The 25,437-nt window shown below is 43.5% G+C and overlaps 1 protein-coding gene across 2 annotated transcripts in view; it reads right to left on the reverse strand.

The window, feature by feature from the left end:
- Positions 1-25,437, reverse strand: part of LOC147711957 (lipolysis-stimulated lipoprotein receptor-like) — a 264,280-nt gene that overhangs the window by 171,716 nt on the left and 67,127 nt on the right. The window contains exons 3-4 of one of the 2 annotated variants that reach the window (XM_086922670.1): positions 18,586-18,705; positions 4,439-4,495 (exon numbers count right to left, since the gene is read on the reverse strand). In XM_086922670.1, coding sequence (XP_086778796.1) covers positions 4,439-4,495; positions 18,586-18,705 — 177 coding nt within the window. The remainder of the gene's footprint in view (positions 1-4,438; positions 4,496-18,585; positions 18,706-25,437) is intronic. The other variant, XM_086922671.1, reaches the window with a different exon arrangement.

Below are 25,437 nucleotides of genomic sequence, written 5' to 3' on the forward strand. Positions count from 1 at the left end.
GAAGGGATCTCATAAAAGCACACTCTGTTTAAGAAAATAAGCATTTCCAATACAATAGGACTCACATTTACGAGAGTTTGAGCTATTGCCATTGTAAATGACAATGCCAATAGCTTAAACTCTCGCAAATGCAAGACCTACTGCATTGCAAATGCAATTTTTGGAAAAGTGCCCCATGCCACACTTTCAAGCTGTCAGCCACGCCCCTTTCTTTAGACGAGCCACGTCTAAAGAAAGGGGCGCGACCGCCATTAAAGTGAAAGCGCTGTATGTGTCGCTTTTACACAAAAAATAAAGAATCTGTTAGTCAAGTTGACAAACACATGCTTTTTTTTTGTAAAAGTGCCCCATGACGCGGTCTCACTTTATTAGCGGCTGCGCCCGTTTCTTTAGACAAGCTGCATGTAAAATAAGGAACGTGGCCAACATTAAAGTTAAAGCGTCGAAAGGGGCGCTTCTACAAAAAAATACTTGTAATGCAACAAGTCTCGCATTTGCGAGAGTTTAAGCTATTGTCATTTATAATGGCAATAACTCAAACTCTTGAAATAGGTCTTGCATTTAGCAAGACCTATTTCATTGTAAAGCAGAGGCCGCGATTGTTCTAGGCTGCTTTGAAAGAGGAAGCACGCATGGCATGGTGCACGTAGTGCCTTCAGAACCAGCAACTCATTAAAGAAAATAGTGCTTACAGACTAAAATAAACATACCGTGTGACAATAGAAGTAAAAGGGCCATTCTTCATGGAAGATTACAAATGAAGACAAGGCAGTACTAAGGAGGGACTAACAAGCCCATTATTGAATCAGAAGCCAGCATTTACGACGGACAATGACAAGCCAATGAAAAATATGGGCGGAGAGTGGGCAGGGCTTTATTTCCACACTCTTATACAGAATGCCTCGCAGAGCAGCACATGCACTGCCCAGGCTCGACCCAACAGTGGTCACCGCTGTTTGAATGGTGTTGGATCGTGATCTCAGCAATAGCTGAGAGTTCAGACTCAAGCGACAACTAACAATGAGAAAGAGCTTTGTTGTACTACCTGTACCATAATAAACTGCCTGGGGAGGAAAGAAACAGGCTTGTGAGCAATATACAACTCACAGATACTCACAGATACAGATACTGTTATTTCAAGCTCCTGCCCCTTGTGGGAGAAGGTATTTAAAAGTGAGGACCAGGAGCGGTTTACTGGCAGCTGTTTAGCACTTCTCCATATAAACACAGCAGCCAGTCATTCTCATAAAGTAGAACTTTCTGCATTCCAATGAGCTCTCAAGAACAAAACTGTAGCGCAAAAGGCTATGCAGCACAGGCTGCACATCAAGACTTCAGCTACAAACAGTGCATTTAAGGATTACTTTGTACTGCCTGTACCAGTTGCATTGCATGGGGAGCACTTGAACCAGCTTATATGATCAGAGATTGTGGACATTAGTGGCCAAAGGCATTCTGAGGTACAGTTGCAATTGGTGTCACAATTGTTTAGGGTGAAATCATGTTGTTGTAACCACTGTGACTCCATATAAATACTGAATACTGCATAACAAAGAAGCAAGCTTTAAGTCCTGTGGAAGCAGAAGATGACAGTGAGAAGTGGGACCTGGCTGAATTAAACTGATTTTTGTTTGAGAAGGAAGAGAACCATATCAGTAAAGCCTATGCATGCTAAGGGGCTCCGTAGCAACATCGCAAAAAGCAAACAAAACTCACTTTATTTAGGCCTGGGCAGTAAATTCCGTTCCGCTCGCGGAATTCGGGTAATTCCGCGTTCCGCAGAGAACGCAGAATTGACAAAAATTCTGCGATACGCTGAATTTTTTGCTTGTTCGTGCTTTCAAAATGCGTATTAGCGAGATATTTCTCCCCAAGCATGCAAACAGCATTCGCGAACAGGAAAAAAGCACTGAGAACGGGCGGAACAGGTGTGCTCGCGGAGATTTTTTACAGTTTCGCAGAGCTTTGCATAGCGCGACTATGCAAATAAAGCCCACCCCTAATTTTATTGTGGTGTTTATCAGATGTGGAAGGGTGCAAACGTATACAGCCCATACATCCCTCTCGTTCCCTCGGACCCCTTGATGGTAGGGAGTCAGATAGTGTGTAATGGGCTCTGTAACAAGGTGTTGTACACAACTGTGTCACAAGCCACCAACAGGTTGAGGAACACTAGTCAGCAAGGGCAACGTTATCCAAAATATTTGGATAATCATTACCAACTGGATATTTGCTGTGTTTGTGGATCATCTCTGGCAGAACATAGATTGGTACAATTGTAATAGCTTGAAAGGCGTCTCTGGAACAGACTGTGGACTCCCTTCCAAAGTATACCATAGAAAGCAGTGGGGCATGATAATGCAGTAGTTTGATAGTCCACGGAAGACAAGCTTGGTTTTTGGGAGGGGTAATGTTCGTATTTTAATTTACTTGAGAGATCGGATAAGTGTCGGGGGGGGGGAAAGATATCACCATCCTATTGTTTTGCGCTCAAAGTTTATAACAATGGCCAGCACATTGATTATATGGGTGGGAATAAGTGTAAAAATAGGATTGTGTAAGGAGGATCAAAGGTTTTTCAGGGTGCATGTCTGCGATGTAAATTATATCCTAAACTACTTGAATAGGTTGATGAAGCATGTTAATACTAGTGAATTTCTGTATTCCATATGGGATGAATTGATATTGAAATAGTGCTAGAACAGCTCTTAGCAGTACATTGCTTTTTTTATTGGACAAGTGGAGGATTTTGAGATGCTCGTTATCTTTGGGAGTGAAGTTCTAGTTGTAAAATTTAGTGGAAAATGGTTAGGTCAAGTGGCGATTTATATCCGTTGACATTTAACTGCAGAGTGCACCAAATGAAGAGGGTGTGATGTGAGATTTTATCAAGTAAGGGAGAGGTGAGTGAGAGGGTTACTGAGCATGCAGGTTAGACAATCCACGCAGCAGGTGGTTGGAGGAGGGCGAGCATTAACGGTATTGGTAAGAATGCCAAGTAGGTTAGGAATGATCTTTGTGGAGGAATTTGTTATGAAGGGACGTGTCTGGTGGTCAGAGCAATCTAGGGGATGTGTTTTCTCAAATTAAGAAAGGAAGAGCAGACATGAAATACTTCAGCTTGCTGCTTTTGAAGTGTGTGGATGTGGTGAACTGAGTGGAGTTGTACTGATATAAGGTTCATGAAGGAATGAGGCATAACTCTGAATTGCCTTGAAGTCACTAATAAGTTTGATGGAGTTAACATTAGCAGTGGATAAAAGTTCAGTTAGTTTGTGATGAAGCACTGCTTTTGTTGTAGGACAGACACGTTAACCAAGAAGGCGTATGATTGGGGTTATGGTTAGGCTAGGGAAAAAGAAGGACGGTGCGGGGAGAAGTGCAAATTGGTTTTGTGAACAGCAGCATGGGTGCAACCAGTTTCGAGAGTGTGCTGCTATTGTGTAATTGTGCAGCTGTCAGCAATGAGCCAACATCTAAGGTGACTGGGATTTTTGTTTCTGTGATGAAGAGTAAGTTTATGTTGCAAAGTGTGATTTGGTCGGCTAAATCTGAAAGTTTTCTTTGAGTGAATGTGAACTGAAGAACCTGGAATGGTGTACTGGGGATTAGTTTATTGTTTTAGGGGGTTGGGGGCTCATTTGAGCAGATGCAACCGAGATTCACTCCAACTTCCAGTGTCTCCGTTAGGGTGTTTGAGCAATGCTTGCTGGGTGTAAATGTATGGGATGGGCTAAGGACAGAAGTTTACTGGGGATTAGTTTGTGGTTTTAGGGGGTTGGGGCTTATATGGTAGATGCAACAGAGATGTTCTCCAACTTGTAGTGCCTCTATTAGGCTGTTTGTGCAATGCTTGCTGGGTGTGAATGTATGGGATGGGGTAAGGACAGAAGTTTAGCTGGAGGGATAAGTACCAAACTGGGTAAGTGCACCATAGCCAAGTGCATACAAACTTTACACCTTATGAGACTCTAAATAGAAAAAACAGATGTTCAAATATTTGAAACTTAATTTAAAAGATAAGCATCAGGCCGCTTGGACAATAGCCACAATGGTCACTATGTTGTCTTGCTGAGGTCTATCAGGGCCAGGTCTAAACAGTGAAATGTTTCAGTAGATTCCTCAAGTAACCATTTGGTATTTTAAGGTAGCTACCATTCTTTTGTATAAAATGGGTCTAATGGCACACAGCAAGTGGGTGATCTCTACAAGCATTATGTAAAAGGAAGGCTATCACCTAAGCCAAGTAAGTAGATGCAATAAATAAAATTCCGTTTTAGGACAACTACTAACTACAATCTTGCTTACATTCTTGGCACATAAATAACAAGCAATCTATTAAAGAAAATCGACCACACCTAGCACTACCGGGAGCTCAGTGGGTCGAATTATTATTTCACCCCAATACTGACATGGAAGAACACAAGGCCAATATTACCTTCCATGTTAACTATCTGAAAGCCTGGTAAAAGTTCAGAGACCACTGGTGATCTACCTAGGGACAAAAGGAAACAAAAGTTACCAAAACGAGGCTGAGAAAAGTCAAGAGTTGCTTTTTGCTTTTAAATAAAGTTTTTCAATTGAAAAAACTCTTTCAAGCGAAAATCTCAACAAAAAATGTCTAAGCGGAAACTAAGAAGGCAGCAAGTTGGGAGCAGCCACACGTGATCTACAAAATTAATGTTGAGTGGTGTGTATACATTATAAGAAGTTGTTCAACTATGGGGAAAGCTACTGGGAAATAACTTAGGTGATATAATGAAGAAAGAAGGACTACAACAAAAGCATATTTTGTTTTACATATTTAATGCAAGGTGACTTAATTATGAGAGCTACAAAGTTTCAGCTATGGTCAGAGACAACCTCAAGCCAATTTATTTTAAAGCACATGAATGCTGAAGTCTTTGAAGGGAATTTGTCTAATTCATTCAACAACTGGTTCTGTTCAAGACGGGTCAAGAATTTGTTTTTAACTCGTATGTCATTCTGCCACCAAAGGTCAAAACATAAAATCGCTCTATAGTGATTTCGGACTGAAATAACAGTTGTCACTCTTTTTTGCCTAATTTGTGCATGGAATGTTTCAAGGTGATCCGTCGAGCAGGGGCTGAAAAAAATGGTGGTCCCAAAATCCTTGTTTGCTATCCATTTCCTCGCCTAAACCTTTGAACAGATATACATCAAATTTGGTAGATAGCTAGATCTTGGTCTAGAAAGAGTGCTTTTGTATTGGTGTAAATCCATTCAGACGTTTTTGAGCAATTAATGCATTTTAAAACATTAAGTTGTTACTGAACAGTTCACCGAACTATAATGTTAAGTTAACCTTTGCTTTTTTTCAGCTAATTTCGATTTTTTTTTTAAATTATCTACAGCAATATTTCATTACCATGCGTAAATCCAACCCCCTACAGCACACAGCCTCCAGCCATGCGCATCAGGGGTTTGTCTGCAGGGCGTAGTCTTAAACCAAAGAATTGTAGCCAACCCCCGCATGCAGTCAACTCCAGGCTGAGCAGGGCCTTTGGGCCAGGCCCTGCAGACAACCCCCTGCATGCCCGCCAACCCCTGCATGCTGCCAACCCCTGCATGCTGCCAACCCCTGCATGCCGCCAACCAACGCATGCCGCCAACATCACGCTGCACAGGGCCTTTGGCCATGTGCAGCAGAGGGAGGAGGGTTGGCAAGAAGCGAGGCCCAATGGCCAAGACCCGCAGGCAGCCAAGCCTTCCCTCTCCTATATATAAATCAAACCCATCATCTTTTTCCGGAAATGATCAATAATTTTAATCAAATGCATATTTCAGTAATGGCCTTAAAAAAAAATTCAATAAAGTATTTTTGAACTACAGGTCTGTGGCCAATTCTTCCACACAGTTTTCATTATTACATTAAGGGGGTGAGAAATTTATAAAATATTTGTTTTTTTCTTTAAGAAAAAAAAAATTCAAACAAATATATCTCTACTACCTTTTAAAATTTTACACCCCATAAAATGCAATGGTAAAAATAACAACATAAAGGCCTTATATTTTATGTGATACATCTGCAACACATAAGTCATCCCCTAAGTGGCAATGCAGTCCCAGCTGTATAGCAAAAGATCCAGCCTAGGAAAGGCTTTAAAAAAAAATATAGTAAATTCTCCCGGGGTCATGGTTTCAAAGACTCAGGATACTTATCGTTCTTTTTACAAGTGTTGCTGGCGGGCTGTTTTCATCAGCCCTAACACAACCGTAAAAAATAAAATTGGTGAGGTCCTTGCCCCGTCTAGGGACGTTGTCAAAAACACATATGTAAATAGCCTTTCCAGGTCATTATGGGGTGCTCCTTGAAGGAGCAGTGAAAAATAAATGAGCATCTGTCGCCGGTCAGTTATTATTCACTTTTTGCACCTTTCAATACTGTTCCACCCGGGGCACTCACTGTATTTTATTAAAGGGGCCATGAGGGGGGGGTGCCGGGGGGGGGGGGGGTGGGACCTAAGGCCCCAGTGGTCCAGCTGACTCCCTGCTATTGCCGGCATCATAGGTTTACAAGTCCAGTGCCCACTTGTGGCACCCCAAAACTTTATTCCATTTTTATTTCTTTTAACATGGGTGCCCCAGTGCATCCCACAGTGAATCCCATACTGGTGTCTGCCGTGGGCTTTGTGCTCCTGCTGGAGCCCGCATGATTTCTTTATGTGGCATAAACCGGTGTCCACCAAAACTGCTTTTTTTTTAATGAGGTGCCCTAGTGCTTATCTGGGGCACACGATGACAAATTCCACGGGGGAGGTGGAGGACTTGAGCCCCAACAGACCTGCCGGCTCCCCTGCTTGCACCCAGAGCAGGGCAGCAGGAGTCAGCATTGCTCCAACTCCACAGAAGCAGTTGTATTTTGCTCGCACTGGGCGGAAGAAATTCAAAGCTTTTTGGGAAATGCTTTGTTCTCCCACCAGGCGGGAGCAGCTTTGTGCTATCGCCCCGTAGGAGAACAAATAGATGGTGTCCAGGGGGTTTGGGACTCCAGGACACTGTTACCGAGCCGGCCCAGGGGAATGGGGTCCCCGGGCCATAGCATAACTGAGTGAGGGGCGGCCCTTCTGCCCTTTAATGGCAATATGGCCTCAGTGAATGGGATTCCCAGGGGCACTCCTGGCCCAGGGAGGGAGGCCGCATGACCTCCCCCCATCTATCTAAGATATCATTGCCAGGAGATTGGGTCCCTGGTGCCTCCTGGAGGCTCTGGAAAGGGGACCACGCAGAACCCCTTCCCTTTAATATAAAAGCTGCTCCAGGTGATGGGGTCCCCGGGAGCTCTCCTGGGGTGTGAGGCCACACACCCCACACCCGCCCTCCAACTTATCAGCCCTCAGGGAAAGGGGTCCATTGGGCCTCTTAGAGGCATGGGGAGGGAGCTGCACGCCCACCCCAAAACATACCCCACACCTCTTCCCCCCCCCCCCGACACTGCACAACAGGAGGATGATGGTGGAATCTATTAAAGGAAACATGCAGTAATTCTACTAAGTATTTGCAAATTTGAATTAAAAAAAACCCCTTTGGGCCGCAGGCGGGGTTTCTCTAGGAACCCTGAGGGGTGAGGATATACCTACCATGCTCCCTTGTGTTTTTTTTATTATTTTTTTAGGACTCGAGGCCGATCGAAGTCCTAAAAAGTCTGCCACATTGTCTCGGTTGTGGTGGTGGCAGTGAATCTGATCTCAGTTGAGATCTGTCTGTCCACTGCGGCTTCATGTCTCTAGATATACAAAGTTTTTGAGCATAAATTGCTCAAAAACTACTTAACAGATTAACACCAAAACACACAAAGCACTCTTTCTTGACTAAGATCTAGCTTTCTGTCAAATGTAGTAAATTAGTTCAGAGATTTAGGCTATTGCGGAGTCTAAAGTTCCTCTGGGAAAACAAACAGAGAAAATGCGTTTTGGGATGCCCACTTTTCACAGCCAACGTTTGACGAATATCCCTGAAACCTTCCATGCACAAACTTGGCAAAAAAAGAACACTTTTTCTGAAAGGTGAGTGGAGATTCGTGAAACAGCGATAAAGTTATTAGCAACGTTGTCATTTGAGAGGTCATCAGTGATGTCAATGACCATGTCATGAGTAATGTAATGTGTGGTCATAAGCAGTGTATTGCAGTGGTATAAGTTATAGTTAGTTCAGCTAACTGCTGAATATCCCTGGTTTTGTATCAGTGAAATCTAAGTCTATTAAGTCCCTGTAACCTTTGCTTCTTTCATTGAATTTCTAAGGCTTTTAAAATTTTGTTTCCCAACTGTATCACTTAACCTGCGCGAGCGCGTGCCAGAGTGGGGGCGCGAGCACGTGCCAGAGTGGGGGCGCGTGCGGGGGCGCGAGCGAGTGCCGGAGTGGGCGTACACGTGCCTGAGCAGGCAAGCAGTGGTACAGAAAAGGGGGGTAGACCCAAAATAGTCACTGGGACTTGGGTTGCAAGTGGTACAATTATAAGTGGTCCCAGTGTGAAACCATTAAAGGAAAGAAAAGACAAAAATTAATTTTCAATTGGAGAACAAACGTTAGAAGAAAATAATTAAGACTCAATGTTAACTAATCACATAGAATCAAGAAACAATCCATGGTTCACAATTTAATGTAGTCATATATAGGTTCAACAATTTTACCAAGGACCAAAAACAACAGTGCTCCGGGAAGGGATGGTGCAAGGAATTGTGTGGGTTTAGGGGAGCATATGGTGAAATAATACTAGTCAATAAGACCATATTTTGACAAACATTACGATGCTTGTTGGCTTGTAAATTCAGCCACGCTCAATACATTAATGTCATTCAACATTTAATACAAAAAGCCTAAAAAAATAACCATTTAAATCAATATAACAATATGGTTTGTTGGTGGGCAAGGTGGAAGATAGTCGACGTTTCGACCCCTCTGATTCTAGGAAACGGTGAAAACCTTAGGCTGGGGTCTTCATCAGGACAAACACTGTGGGGGCAGGGTACCTGCGGGGGTGAGGTGGAGGGGCACAGAGTGAGTATAATTTTAAGACCTAAAGAATAGTCAATAAAGCATACGCAGCAGAAAATAATAATTACTGTGACCGACTGGTCATCATGGTTCTAGGACTTCATGGTGAGTTTTTGGGCCCGAGGCTCCAAGCGAGACAATGACAATAAAACAGGTTCTAAAACGTAATAATAAGAGCAAAAATTCAAAAAGTACTCCGAATTTAGCAATTATAAGGTGCACATAGGGGTATAAGAATTTGGTGTGGAGCATAAATCAAACTCACTTGATATATGGGTCTAAATCCCGGATATCATCAAAATGAAAGGCGCCTCCAGGGGCGGGGCGGCGTGAAGCAAAACACAAACAAAACCTGCGAGGGTAAAACTAACACTTAGTTAGCCAGAGAGACCGAGACAACACATGCTTAAAAGGATGAAAACCATGCTCGACTGTATATGTGCCTTGTGACATAAAATGGGAGCTGGTCAGGGTGCAACTTAACAAGCCTGCACTGACGACAGTGATTGGCCGTTTCATATGGACGCAGTTACATCAGTAGTGATCTAACAATACGGGAGGAGTGAAGAATTACAGAGAAAATATGCCAGAAGGAAATATATTAGAATTACTGTCTGTAAGCTACGGCTCATGAAAAGAAAGTGCCATGCTTAACCAGCACAATGATGAAGGCCCACCAGAGGTGCACGAATGGCGCGGAACGGGCCAAGGTTCAATTGCCCAGTGGTCAGGAGTGAAAGAAACCATGAACTATTACAAACAATCTGTTAGATACTTACAGAATTAATCCGCATCCAATGCAAGCATGTGCAAAATGTTTGCCGCCTGAAGAGGTCGAGCCTCGCGTTCTAAAAGGAGTAATTAAAACGAAATGCCATTCACTGTAGCATAGCAGCAGGTGATCAGGCTGCTCAGAGTGGGGGGAGCGGGGAAAAGGGGGGGTGAATGCCATTCCCTTACCAAAAACGCCGCATCACGGCCGCGGTAAAGTCGGTCACGTCGTGTCAAAGGACTAGCTCGAAAACAAAGGTAAAGTAGACGCTAATGCTGGGCGGGGCGCGAGCGTGCGTCAAGGAAAAGGAACGGATGCCGCTAAAATCGGACATGTTCCCATGGAGACCAATCAACAGAAAGTAGGGTTAACGTGTTGCCTGGAAACTCATCCTAAAACCCTGACATGGAACAATGTTAATAACGAATGCGGACACAAGTAAAGGGTGAGCAAGTACTTATGGGACACATATACATGCTGGTTCGTTCTAGCACAGAGCGTCAATCATAATTGCAAGACACAACAGGTCAGCGCCTCTCAATGCAAGAGGGCGAAATGACCACACCAGATATCTTTCAGTCAGGGGCACAAAAAATAATAATGATAAATAACATTTTTGGATGCGTCCACTCACAGTACTCCGCGCCTCTCAACACAGGAGGGCGCAGGGGCAACCTAGTGGCGCATTCATCATCATTCTTGCAATGTTTGAAGAAGTGATTAAAACATCAGAGCCTCTCACCACAGGAGGGCATAGGTGTGTTAAAAATAGCACTGTGGAGAAAATTGAAAGAATAGAATTTTTTTTTTGAGAATGGGAGAAAAAAAGACCTCAGAGGACAGTCTAAAACGACAGGAATACATTTCTACTGTCCAGATAGTGTGGAGAAAAAGCCCGTACGGAATCACAGCATGGCTAGTTGGGCTTGGCTGCTGTCAAGTTCGTTAAGGCCATTCTCAACCGAGTCAAAAAAGGACATCCACTTGGACTCCCTAACGTTAAGTATAGTCCAAAAATCACCACCCCGGGGCCCCAGGGTAGCTTTTTCAAGAAAAAGCCAGCGTAGTGAATTAGATGGCCCTTAGCCTTGAAGTGTTCCACAAGGGGTGCGCCAGGAACTTCACAGCGGATCCTACTGCAGTGCTGTAATATTCTGGCCTTGACTTTTTGTTGGGTTTGGCCGATATATACCAGATCGCATGGACAGAGGATCTAGTAAATTACTTGTTCAGTATTGCAGTTGGTAAATGGCTTGAGTTTAACCCTAAGATGTTTGTACTCTAGGTCCTTAGTTTGCATAGTCATTCCACATGCTTTGCAGCTTCCAAAACGATGATGCCCCTGGATCGGTTGAAGGTCCCACATGGATTGTATTGATGGCTGGTCCAGAATGTCCAGATAGTATCGAACTACATGGTCACGGACACTTTTGGATTTCTTGAATGAATGCATGGGAGGGGCTGGTTGGTCTAGGTCTTCAGATACCAAATTCCAATGTTTATTAACAACTTTTTTAATAGCATTGCTACAGGTGGAGAAAGTCGATACACAGATCATTCTCAGGTTGGTAATGTCATCACGTGCCTTGGGTTGTAGGAGGGTCTCACGGGATTGAACCATGCTAGTTTCCGAGCCCTTTTGACTAGTCTCCTCGGGTAACCACGATCAATCAGGCGGTTGATGAGGTCCTCCGATTCCTTCATAAAGTTGTCTTTGTTGGAGCAGTTCCTCCTGGTCCTGAGAAACTGCCCGAAGAGGAGATTGTCTCTGAGCCCACGGGGTGGTGACTGGTGTACTGTTAGAGTGAATTTCGGTAAGCTGACTTCCGATACAGTGTGGTGTTTAAGCAGGCATTCTCAGCATAAATGGTGATATCAAGAAAGGCCATTTTATGTGGGTCAGATTGTATAGTAAATTGGATATCAGAACTGCATTGATTAGGCCATGTATGAAAGTTTTAGTTCCACATCAGTTTCCGTCCAGATGATGAGAATATCATCTATGTAACGGCTCCAAAGATTCAACTGAGTTACAAAGGGATTAACAGAGCTGAGCACATGGGTGCGTTCGAAATAAACCATATATATTATGGCCAAATCTGGGGCAAAAGTAGCACCCATCGCCACTGCTTTCGTCTGCAGGTAAAAGGTTCATTGAAAGACAAAAAAGTTCCGCATCGTAGCGATTCGTAGGAGGGTAATGATGAACTTCGTAGGTATCGCGCATGGGGCCGGTCTTTGGTTAAGGACTTGTTCCATGACATCCAATGCAGATTGTTGAGGGATGCTGGTATAAAGCGAGACAATAACGCATGTAGCCAATAACTGTTTGGTGGTATCAAAAGGCTGGCCGTCTACCAGGTTTATGGTTTGCATAGTGTCACGGAGATAAGTTGGTGTACTTTCGGCAATCGGTTTTAGAAAAAAGTCTATGTACCTGCATAAAGGCTCAAAAATGGATCTGCATCCGGACACAATAGGGCGTCCTGGGGGGTTGTTAAGGTCTTTGTGTATCTTTGGGAGTGTATATATCGTTGGTAGACGTGGGTATTTCGGATTCAAAAATTGGTACTCATGTTCACTCAGAAAGCCTTGTTCCTCACCATCCTGTGTCGCCGATAAAATGTCCTGGGCTAGCTCTTTGGTGGGGTTCGAATTAAGTTTTTTGTAGCTCACACCATCATTCAGCTGGAGTAAAATCTCCTGTTGATAGCTCATCCGGTCCTGCAGGAATATTGCTCCGCCTTTGTCGGCGGGCTTGATGATCACATTCTTGTTGTCCCGGAGTGAGTTAATGGCTGTGTTCTCGGTCTTACTAATGTTGTATTTAGTAAATCTCGGGGTATCTAGGAGCTTTCAAATGTCTCTCAATACTATGCTTTCATTTGCCAGGATCCTACTAGACATGGCTTGTCTAGGAGGCACTAAGGTGGAAGGAGGTCTCAAGCCAGTGTATGAGTTCTTCGGTTGGGAGATCGAGTTCCTGAAGAAATATCGAAGTCGTATTTTTTGAAGAAATTTGTGCAGCTCAGACTTAATTGAAAATTTGTTGGGAAATGCAGTCGGGACAAAAGATAACCCTCTGCTCAGGATGCGTAGTTCTTCATCCTTCAATTGATAGGAGGAGATGTTAATCACTGGGTTGGCTACTGGACTCACCACCGATAAACCTTCTTCCGTGTGGAGATTTCCCAGTGTTGTTCCGGCTGGAAACGGACTTGCTTGGGGCCCCTGCCCCGTCCAGTATCCCAATTCACGTTGGGTGATTGCTGTCCGCGTTGTTGGCCTCGTGGCCAAAGATTGCCGTGGCCCCGCGGGGGTCTCCATCCACCTGATCCTAAAAAAGGAGGGGGACCTTGTTGTGGAAGGCCGTACTGTGGGGGGCCGTAATCTTGGGGACCGTATTCTAGATTCCCGTATCCCGTGCTAGGGCCCGCCTGTGCACTTTCTCCTTCAGAGCTTTAGGATGAATCGGAGAAGGTTGTGTAGTTCCTTCGACCGATAGTTGCCTATTCCCCTATTCGTATAACGACCTTGGGTGTCTGGTTTGTAATATTCCTCAGAGACCTATGGGTATGTATTCTTGTCGTATGCACGGATGTCACGTGCTAGTTTCTCAAGTTTGCGTGTTTGTGTGGTGAACTCAAAATCTTTGAGGGTTGAGTCAAGTTGTTGTAGGGCGTCCTTGGCATTAGTTCGAGCAGAATCTACAAGTATTTCTGCTCTCAAGGTAGTAATTTCTCTAGATAGTACTTGCACCTGCTCTGCCCCAGTCTCTACTCCCAGCACCATCCAGTGCCAGGAGCAATTGTTGGCAACAAAGCTGAAGCCTTCGCGAAACTTGGGTACATCTATAAAGATTGCAGGTTCAATGCGGATTTGAAGGCCAACTGGAATGATATTGGCCTGCAAATATTGTGATAGCAGATGTCCATGCAGTATGATGCGCACTAGTTTTTTCTGAAGGCCGCGCTGGACCTCTTTTTTACTCGCGGCCTTCCCTCTTCCAACTCACGCACTCCAGTTCCAACACCCTGCTACTCAAAATGGATGACAACCTGGCTGTGTGCTTAACCCCTCCACTCTATGAAAATCACACCACTTAAATTGTCCACTCCCTAATTACTATGTACAGCCTCTGGCCCTATCTGGCTAGTACTGAGGATCTGCCTGCCCCATGCTGTCACCTGCCACTCATGGTAATCTTACTACCCTTCCCCTACACTCAAATCATCACCTATACTTGCTCTCACGAGCTCTACAGGACTCACCCCTACCCCATTGGTACAAGATCTGTAGGATCACTGGTATGGCCCTGATTGTCTAGAAAAATATGTCTCGCACTCAGAAGGAGACCATATGAATATCACTAACTTGAAACGTGACAGCACCCTACTTAACCCGCCATGTCTTGCAAGACCCCCTCAATAAGGTCTACACCCACCAATCTCGTACGCCTATACACCTATACTATTACTCGCGATGAGACCAGAGAAGCTTGGTACGAATAGCCACGTAATTAACTACCCGACAAATCTCTCCAAAAATTCTACTAAAACCCTGAAACGGACTACGCAAATCTTATCCAGAAACCCTTATCTCTGACCCCTATTTCTGTAAAAAAAAAAAAAAGTTGCTATTATCAGTGACCTGATCTTTTATACTAAAATAAGAGCTCGGTGCTGATTGGAGTTCCAATCTCTACTTAGAATCGCCTCTAAGAAATGTCCTCACTGTACAATTCCTGGCTGTGACGTCACCCAGAGGGACTCGTATGCAGGAGTCAAAAATAGGCCGGCTAGCAATTTAAGAAATAATTTGGAGCCGCTCGCAGCGGCTGTTTGGGATACCAGAGACCGGACGGGAGCGAGGGAGACAGCGGGACTCCATTGCCCAGGAGTCCCCGCACTTACCACCAACGCGCTCCTCCCCCTGCACCTTCAAAACCGCTCGCGGTTGAGAAGCAGGACGGTTCCTCGTACTTGGCTGGGCGCAGAGATAGTGCCCATATTTAAAAAGGGCTCTCCTCTGCTCCCATCCAACTACAGATAATCAGCCTCATTGATGTCCTTCAGAAGATTTTTGCTAGACTGATTCTGGACCGGTTGCAGAATTGGATAGAGGAGTCTGCAATCCTTAGCCCCTACCAGGCGGGTTTAGGAAGAATACCTCCACTGTGGACCAAATCTTTCGTCTAAAACTTCTTTCTTGGAAAACAGTGAGAGCAGAGGGTGGCAGCCTCTATATGGTATTCGTCGACCTCCGCTTCGCCTTTGACCTTGTTACCAGGGGTAAACTCTGGGCAGTCCTTCACCATCTGGGTATTCCAATGGACCTTTTGTCTATTTTGATGAGGCTTCATAAGGCCAATTTTGGCAAAGTAAGATGTGGAAAACGGAACACTCATCCAGATTCCCTGTTGACAGGGGGGTAAGGCAGGGTTGTGTGCTTGCACCAACCCTGTTCTGCCTCTATATCATCAAGCACCTTAATGGAGTTTCTCATAATGATGCCCCAAAGTTGGCAGGCAATAGGGTCCCGGCAATTACGTTTGCCGATGATACCCTTTTGCTGTCTAAAACCCCCATGGGGGTACAGAGAATATTGGATGGTTTTCAGGAATTCTATACTATTCAAGGTTTGGAGATCAATTCTTTAAAAACTAAATTCATGATCTTCAACCCTCTCAGAACTACTCGGCCAAACCCTAGTCTAGGGGCCACAGTTTTGGAAAGGGTAACCACGTTTGACTATCTCGGGGTCACAATTAATGAAAATCTTACATGGGGCCCCCAGCAGATTAAGTCACAGTTAAACCTGGCCCAACTTTCGGGCGGCATTCTTAAACTATCCAACAAATCCACAATTAAACCTCTGGGACTCCCTATGGAGGTCTACAAGGCACAAGCTAGGGGTGCCATTATGTATTGGGGTGAACTCTGGGGTTACTCAGTTAGTCCAGAAATCACAGCGACTGAAAATAAATTCCTATGAGGGTTAGTAGCATTACCGTCTAGTACCCCACTTGTTCCTTTAAGGCTTGATCTGGGCATTAGACCGATTAATGAAGAGCTAGCACTAAAACCCCTGAGATTTTGGCGCAGGCTCTGGATTACCCCAGAGTTGTCGCAATATAGAGAATAACGTAAGGAGATCATGACCCATACAGGCTCGGGGAATTTTCCCTGGCTTGCATACATAAGGAAAGAATTTATAAAGGTTAGAAATCTCCGACCTATGGTCTGATCCAGGGGCTGTACAAAACTCTTGCGCACCCAGCTCACGAACATATTCCGTGCCGACAGACTTGATGTAAAATGCAATCCACAAATTGCCTCTACAACAGCCTCTTTCTTCTTGGTCAAAGATATTTAACTATTTGAGCAATTTTTTGATGACATCTACCCTCTTCCAGCAAAAAAACTATATGTCCAGTGGAGGCATGGTGGATTACCACTGCGAGCGCTCACCAGCAGGTGGTCACCCTCTGCCCTGAAAAATTGCCCAGCATGTAAATATGAAACCGAAACTGAACTACACGTACTGTTTTTTTGTTCAGGATACTATAAGGCTAGGAACTATTGGCTTGTTCCCTTATGTAAAAACTTAGGCTTTCGACAATGAATGCAGGCATTCCGAATACTAAAAACTAAAACGGTCCGATTGTATTTGCAGTCTCAAAATATTTGGCTGCTATGTGGCTTAAACACAGGCTATTAATTGCATGAACCTAAGCCTGCATTTTCAGCCCGTGGCATATTGGTTTTTTTACATGTTCTTAAAGTGGTATATGAAATCTATTTATTGTTATAACAATTTTAACTGTGGTTAATACTTATGAAATCCGACCAATTGTTTGGGTGGAAAAATTTTGCAGCAATTGTTGTTTACATTATGAACTTTGATTGTCATCTATTTTGCACTGTTTTTATATATTTGCTTCTTTTATGGCACACTGCCGAAATAAAGATCTTCTTGACTGCTTGATTCATACATTATGAAAGATTTAATGCCTGAGAAGGGCAGCTAGCAATTTCAGAACTGCTTGTGAAGTACACTTTTCGTGAGAAAGATAAATAGTCTATTATACAACTGGACACTGGAACCCATTGTATTATATCTTGCTCTGTTTTATTGTAGTTGCATTTATAAAAAGCTTCAGTCCCCAAAGAAGAGTATTAGCATATGGGTTGCATGTTTAAGCATAGAGGAGGGCTTAACTGGTAGAGTACTGATTTGCAGTGAGTCCTGAGTGGGAAGTGTGGAATCATACATAATTAACCAAAAGTGGTGCACTTGTACTGACATTGGTACTTGCACTTACATATTTAGTTGCACTAAGAAGATCAAGAAACATGAGCTTAATATTAACTTATTGTCTTATTTCTCGACTGGAAGGGTGTGGGTATTGACTATGGACTACATAGGTGTTTTTTGTCATGTGTGATGAGAATTCTTGCATTCCTTCAATTGTGTAGCTGCACATATGTTGTGGAGTGGAAAGAATGAATGAGAAAAAAGATGCATATGGTTTTCTAGTGAGGTAACGTTCTACTTTTTCAAGTGGCAAACTAACAACCCACAGAAATACATTGATTACATGTATCCAGGACTTATGCGTTGTGGAGTCCACCAGAGAGAAGCAAAGGAATCACAGACAGGCATGCATAATTTAGACATCCACAGCAAATGCCCTACAGAATATACCTAGGAACGACAGAGGTCCACTGTGGACCAACCTATGTGAATTCACTGGAAATCTGTTCTATGGAGTCAAATGAGGTGCAAAGGAGTTACACTTACAATAGTTACAGGCAGCTAAATGTTTTGTTGAGTACATGGAGGAGCAACCACTGTGCATGCACAAGGAACAAGCAGCTATGGTCAATACTCTGTAGAGTCTACTCAGGAGCGAGACTGATGTAATCCACAAGGATGCAATCAACTATAGACCGCACTGGTTGACGTTCACTAGAGTCCACCAAGGAGCAAAAAAGGACAAACGAACAGCCATGCACGTTCTAAAGGTACCCATGACAAATGCTCTACAGTCCTGTCATGGGAAGCAATCAAAAGGAAAACACTGGTTATACAGACAGCCAGGTCTACAAAATCACAAACTCGGTACCGGCCCATAACTGAAAACTAGATAAACCAAAAAGAAAGGGAAGCAAATTATCAAATTAAACATCACTGAGGGCCAACCATAACCACACACATCTCTCATGTACTTAGCCCCTATAGACTACTCAATGGATGGCTTAGGTGGACTTATAGATGGTACTAGCGCACTTGCAGATGCTGGCTACTATGCCGGTCTCCTCTTCTGCAAAGGAAAAGATGAGGAACAATGTAGAGCCATCAGCAAGGTCTAGGCACTGGAGTGAGCAAGACGAAGCAAGAAGTCATGCACTGGGGTTGGTCAAAGTAGCAGTTCTGCAATTCCACTATTAGACCATGGCAACCTTACTCTTTAAGTTTCCTTTACCTGTGACAAGTTACAGAGCTTAATATTTAAGCAGCATGGCGATTAGGTTTAATTGTCCGCACTGATCTCTCGAAAAGGTCTAGATCAAGCATGATGCCCAAGTTAACATCTAGATTTATGAACATCTGCAACAAACAGTTAGCCAGGAGGCCAAATTACACCATGTGAAAGAGGGGCCCAAATTCTGTTACGCCACAAATGTATCAACCACTGTGCAGAGTGCAACTCTATCACAAATAGGACAAAAGATAAGATTTTTGCAAGCTTTTTATCCACTCACCGTATAAAAATGACATGTACATCTTACCTAGTACAATCAGTTCAGCATAACCTTCATTATTTCCCGAAAGATCCTGAGCTGAAACCACAGAGCAGTAATAAACTCCACTGTCGCCCCATGCAGTCTGGTCAATACTGAGGTCAGCATCTGGAAAGGATTGAAAAGCCAGATAATAAAGGGGAGATGAGCACGTCTGGAGGTGGGAGAAAGTCGGTTATGGTTACAAAACAGCTAAAAGTACTCTCGGCATCCTTAACACTACTACTGTTCACAACAAGAGTACGCTTTGGTAGTTCATTTTCTGTGCATTCAATAGGGCATTTTTAATCGGCTGCTCGCCTTACGCTACTTTCTTCCAAGTCATCTCTTATAAATGCACCAAGCAAGATTGCCAAATCTTCTTTAATACATCTCCTGAATTGCGTTGATTGCTTGACGCTATCCTACTTTTCACTCGTTAATGTTCCCTACTAGTCTAACAAGCTTGACAACACTTAAGACTCCACAGCAAAAAAGTTGAGTTCTTTGGCACAGAAATTGTCCAAAACATCAAAGGAAAGGGGAAAAAGCATACATATCCCACCTAAGATGTGGGGAAAACAATATTTCTTTATTTTTTTTATCTTTTAATTCAAGGTTATATATAATTAAAAAGAACAGAATACAAAAATAATATTGTGTTGGTCAGTTCATCAATTGCTATCAAGCCGTTCCACCTGTTGAAAAACAGATGTTGGTAAACCAAAAACATCTTCAATGAAAAAAAACATTGACCATAAAGATATCAAAAAAGCAGCATTAATTAAACTGCATACTGCTTGGTTTAACCATTGAAAGATGGTGCACACATTGCTTCGAAACGTGTCAGACTAACATGCTGGAACTAACAATTGATAGGTTACGTACAACACCACATCAAGAGGACTGCCCCCTTATATGTTCAATTTTTACTAATGTTTTCTTTGTAAGCACATGCCTGTCATATTTAGGTTGCTGCCTTTTTTTCTCAAAATGCATTCTTTAAACTTAGTTTACATATGCTTTTTAAGTTTGTATGTGTATTTTAGTGTGAATGGGAAAGAGAATGAATGACAAAATGCACGTATGGCGTGTTTAGTGCCCAAACTCACAAGAGACTTAAGACACAATTTCTAAGCCAGGCTATTACTATTTCTTGATTTATTCACGGAATCTAAAACTGGGACTCCATTTTTCATGTTCAGAATCATACTGATCATGAAAAAACGGCCTCCTTTTCTGAGGTATTTATCACCAAATCGCACAAACAACTGAATGCTAGTGTGCTTCTTTATGTGGACAGAAAGTCTTTATTTGCCTGCAAATTTATTTTGACACCTTTTTAATGGCACTTTTCACCAAGAAAACTATGAGCTGATGAAAACCTTTTACAAAATACCAAGCCCATTTAGATTCCAGATTCCTGTGATGTCTGCTGACAAAGTTAGTCTCGAATTTGACACATCCCCTGGAGATTGAGGCATCAATTGAGTAACGTGTACAAAGCCTGTAAGCCTCACAGCCAATGTTCCCTCTAATTTTTTTCCTCTGTGTGCGGTAGTGGAGGGTCTCTGTGCGCTGCAACTATGGCTATGTGCGCCAGGAAACAGACCACGCGTGTGTGCGGTGCCAAATGTCACTCCAAACGTTTACTAAAGAAAGTGAAAAGATGGTGCATTTTCTTACATACAGCGCCACATTAAGGGTCTTAAGGTTTCTTTATTTTTTGAAACCATGACTGGTTTTAAGGTTTATGTATGGTCATGTGCATTGTAATGTTTTCTCATCAACTGTTTTTTGTCAATTGTGTTAATGAACATTCACTGTTTGAATTGTGAGGTCTCCCCTGTTCTGAACATATGTGAATAACTATGCTCAATTAAACAATTATGAATAATTGAGTAGATAAATACTCCAAACCAAATGATTGTTTCTTGGGTTTCCATATGATAATAGCATAACATGAATGTGATGACTAGATTCTCTTTGTTTTTCTAATAGTAGGCCCTTTCTAGTTGCCATTTAGGGCCATACCCCCTTTGATATAAAACCTTTCTAAAACTGCCATTTTAAGAGTTGTGACCTAAAATATGAATTTACCGTTGAAGAGGATTTCAAATTACAATTATGCAGACACCAAACAAAGCATTCCTACCTGCTCCAAAACAAAATAAACCACTTATTAAATATAATTAGGTAATCCAATGTTATCCTATGGGAGAGGTTGGCTTTGAAATAGTGAACAATGGATTTGGAAGTTTTTCACTACCAGGGCACGTAAAACGTAAAAATATATATCCACCTTTTTAAATACAACACTTCTTGCCTTCTAGGATGTTTAGGGTCTACCTAAGAGTGACATATGCATTAAACAATCAATTGCTGCTGGGTGATGGCTGAGTTCATGATGGTGTTAAAAAGGAGGGTGGTTTTGGCCTGGCACAATGTTTATATTGGCAGTTTGATCAGGTCCTTTGTCCTTTCACCATACTAACCCCCACAATACATGTGTTAAGCTGACCTATCTCTTAATGATGTAACCATTTTGAAATATGATTAGGAGTCTAAAGTGGTTTAAGGGGTGCAAGTTTGACTTCCTTTTTGATGCAGTTGGAAGATTAAAACACAATATCTAGGTGAGCTCTTCCTCCTAACCTCTAGGCAGATGGTTACCCTTTCTCCCTGTTCTAGAGCTGAGAAGAGCGACTCCTCTTTGAGGCATATCTAATTTTCGATTTCGCCTGCCTAAGCTTCACAGACAATTTCCTTACTTTTTGGGGGCGATGCCTTCCCTTTCCATCACGCGGGTCTGATTCGACTGAGCTCCTTCCTTTTTTCCAAGCAATACAACTTCTTTCTTAGAGACCCAGGTTCGTTCTCTGCCTCTTCCCAAATGGGCAGGGTAACCCTTCTCCTTAATGATGTTTGAACTAGATAATCTTGACAGAACCTTTTTTGCCATAATGTTTACCGTGCGTAGAGATTAAACTGTGACAGCAGGCTATAAAAGTGTTCAGTTGGGCCAGCCCAATCACTGCAACCATATCACCCAATTTTACTCTCATCCTTAGTTATAAATGTTTCTTTCAAATTTGAGCTTAATCCGCTTATCCTTCTTGTGAATTTGCTAAAATAAGTATTTTTAACATTCTCTGGAAAATAGTCTGCATCAGAATAAGTAGATTTATAACAAAGAGTCAGAGGAGACTTCCACCGAGCTGGAGAGCAAGAAGTCCATATCTGCAGTTTTGAACTGGGATAAGTCTTCATCATCTACACCGGTTAGATTTAAAATAAGAATTTAAATTGGTGTTCGAAAAAAATGAGATTGTTCTTCCCCAACCCTTCATCTGGTAAGACTTATGTTATGAAACAACATGTTTCGTGCCAAGCAGTTTTATTGTCAGAATATTAATCTGTCGCTCTATCGACTAAAAATACTTGATTCTTATGCAGGTGATAACACTTCTCAGCACTACAGCATTTCCAATCCATGTCAACATCTGGATTTTGTAAAAATGAGGAGTGTCAATCTTACTTAATGAAATAGTTCACTTCTACAGAGGGTCATAATGTTAGAATAATTATGTTCTCTTAGAAAATACAAAAAAAGCTTTGTAAACGCTCATCTACGGAAAGCTGGTAACAAATCATCCTGTTGTCAGATGACACAAATTGCACATCCATCTTTCTGTACACTAGTTCACAATTTTTCTGTCAGTGTCAGCTCCCGTCCTTCGCCCACCCCCCTTTTGCTTACTACTGGGCTGGCTTCATGTGGAAGCTAACAATCAGGAAAGAGCTAAAAAGAAGTTAAAAAAAAAAGTTAAATGCGCCAGGAAATAAAATAAAATAGCAAAGGCAAGCCTGAACATGTAGTATCAAATTAATACTTAGTGAATTTAAATCTCACATTCTGATGGAAGTGCAGTGCAACCGGCAACGTGGAGCACATGTGTGTGCCCTTCCATGACGATCCAAAATCTATATGAAAATTCTCCAGATGTTCATGATACATACTATTAGATGGGTTCATGATCTTGTTTTGGAAATGAGGGTTTCCATCTATTTCTTTGCATCTCTTAAAACTATAAATGGCAAGCAGTGAACTAGAACTGCAGCAACCAAAGACGTTTAAAAGAGGAATTCTTCACCAGAAAGGAGACAAGCTACCGGGGACCGGTTTCCTGGATTTCAGCCGTCTTCGGCCCGGCTTGCCTGAATCCTGATGGTGCAGTGAGAAAGGGACTCATGTCTGAGTATACCCTGCCACACCTATAGTGGCCAAAAACGATTCAGAAAAGGGGGTGGTGATGAACAGAGTGTCTGGACTGGGTAAGAGTGGTCTGCTTAATTCAAAGATCAGGGCTTGATCCATCACCGTTATTTATCTTACTGCACCATCCCAGCTCAGAACCTGGCTATATGCAAATCAGTCTGTCCCTGGCCCAGTGCATCATGGGAACAGGGCAGACTAAACTACCAAGCCAATTCTTCACCAGAAAGGAGACAAGCTACCGGGGACCGGTTTCTGGCATTTCAGCCGTCTTCTGCCCGGCTTGCCTGAATCCTGATGGTGCAGTGAGAAAGGGACTCATCACCACCCCCTTTTCTGAATCATGAATAGAATAGAAAGCAGTAACCTCCGAGAACTGAGATTGCTAGGTAAATACATGGAGGGAAACCAAGACAGTACCAGAAATAATACAGTCATGTTACACATCATAGCAATCACAGTAAAACATCAAGGAGGAGGGAACAGAGGCTCACCTTATTGAAAAAGATGGCGAAGCACTGCCTGTCCCACTGCGGTATCCGCTTCATTGATGGCATCCAAACAGTAATGCTTGGTGAAAGTGTGCCTGCTGGACCATGTCGCTGCACGGCAAATCTGATGAAGAGGCACACCAGCAAACAAGGCAGTGGATGAAGACATCGCTCTCGTAGAATGAGCCCTCACTGAAGACTGCAATGGTTTACCAGCTTGTTGGTGGCAGAAAGCAATGGCTGAGGAAAGCCACCGAGCAATTGTTGGCTTTGATGTCCCTTACGCAGCCGTCCGTAGGCAAGGAACAGCTGGTCGGACTTGCGGAAGGAGGCAGTTCTAGCAATATAAAATTTAAGGCATCGTTTGATGTCTAAAGAGTGTAAGCGCTGCTCCGCCGGAGACTTAGGGTCCGGAAATAAAGTTCTCAGGAACACAGGCTCATTCAAATGAGTCTTTCGGTACTTTAGGTAGGAAAGAGGGGTTGGTGCGGAGCGCCACTCCGTTAGGCCTGAACTGAAGGTAAGGAGGCTTCATAGTGAAAGCGTGCAGGTCGCCCACGCGACGAGAGGTCAAAGCCAAAATAAGTGCAACCTTCCAGGTGAGGAATTTGATATCCGTTTTATGGATAGGTTCAAATGGTGACTTCATAAGTTGGGATAGTACAACATTAAGGTGCCAAGATGGAGGAGGGCGCCGAACAGGTGGGAACTTGCGGAAAAGTCCTTTGAAGAATTGACGTATGATTCTGGATGAGCAGAGGGAAGAAGAGCCATTGTGTCGGAAACGAGATATCACAGCTAAGAAAACTCTCAGGGTAGAATGAGAGAGTCCTGACTGAGCAAGGCTTAAGAAGAATGGAAGAAGCTGCTCTGGAGTGGAATGGATGGACATTGGCTGAAACACACCAATGGCAGAATCTCTTCCACTTGAGTTTATAAGTTTTGATGGTAGACGGAGCCCTAGCTTGAGCCAGGATATGTCTGCATTCCTGAGATAAGTTCAAACCTGCGAATTTAAGGTGCTCAGATTCCATGCCCACAATTGTAGCGTGGAGGGGTCCGGGTGGCACACTAGGCTTCTGTCCATTGATAGTAGGTCTGGACGAGGGCGCAGAGGAATGGGCTCGCATAGGGACAACAGAGGCAGTTCTGAAAACCATGCCTGTCTGGGCCAACGAGGTGCAATAAACAGGATGTGGCAAGGTTGTCTGGGCATCTTCCACAGCACCCGCGGTATTAATGGAATCGGCGGAAAAGCGTAAGCGAATAGATCGCACCAGTCTATCAAAAGGGCATTCCTGCACGACCCGGGGTGGGGATGCCAACTTGCATAAGACAGGCATTTCCGATTCTCCGGTGTTGCAAAGAGGTCGAGATCTGGGTGACCCCACTGGTGAAAGACAAGATCTAGAGTCGGCTGGTGTAGTTCCCATTCGTGCGTTGAGGAAGTGGACCTGCTCAGAGAGTCCGCCAAAATGTTTGACACGCCCGGAAGGTGGACGGCTGTCAAGGTGATCTGGTGGCAGAGAGCCCAATCCCAGATCGACTGGGCCAAGTGAGACAGATGAGGAGACTTCGTTCCTCCCTGTTTGTTCACGTAGTGCATACTGGTGGTATTGTCCGTTTGGATCAGCACTGATTCCCCGTGAACTACAGGGAGGAATGACTTAAGCGCTAGGAAGATCGCCATCAACTCCAGCCTGTTGATATGCCACTTGCTCTGGGGCGCAGTCCACTTGCCCTTGATGGATAGGCCCTGGAGATGAGCGCCCCACCCCTCCAGGGAGGCGTCTGTCGTCAACGTGGGATCTGGTGCGTGAACGAGAAAGGACGTTCCCATTTCCAGGTTCGTAGGTTGTGCCCACCAAAGCAAGCTCCTCATGCGAGCAGTTACTGCGACAAGGTCGTTGAATGACTCGGAGACCTGACGCCACTGTAAGTCCAGTTCTTCTTGAATGGGACGGGCGCGCAACCTGCAGTTTGGGATCAGTGCGATACAAGATGAAGCCATTCCCAAGAATGATTTTAACGTTCGAATGGAAACGGACTGTTTTCTTTGAATGATGGAGACCAGACGAAGGAGCTTGTGACGTC

Source organism: Lissotriton vulgaris, chromosome 5, assembly GCF_964263255.1.
Source record: "Lissotriton vulgaris chromosome 5, aLisVul1.2, whole genome shotgun sequence".
Classification (NCBI taxonomy): Eukaryota; Metazoa; Chordata; class Amphibia; order Caudata; family Salamandridae; genus Lissotriton; species Lissotriton vulgaris.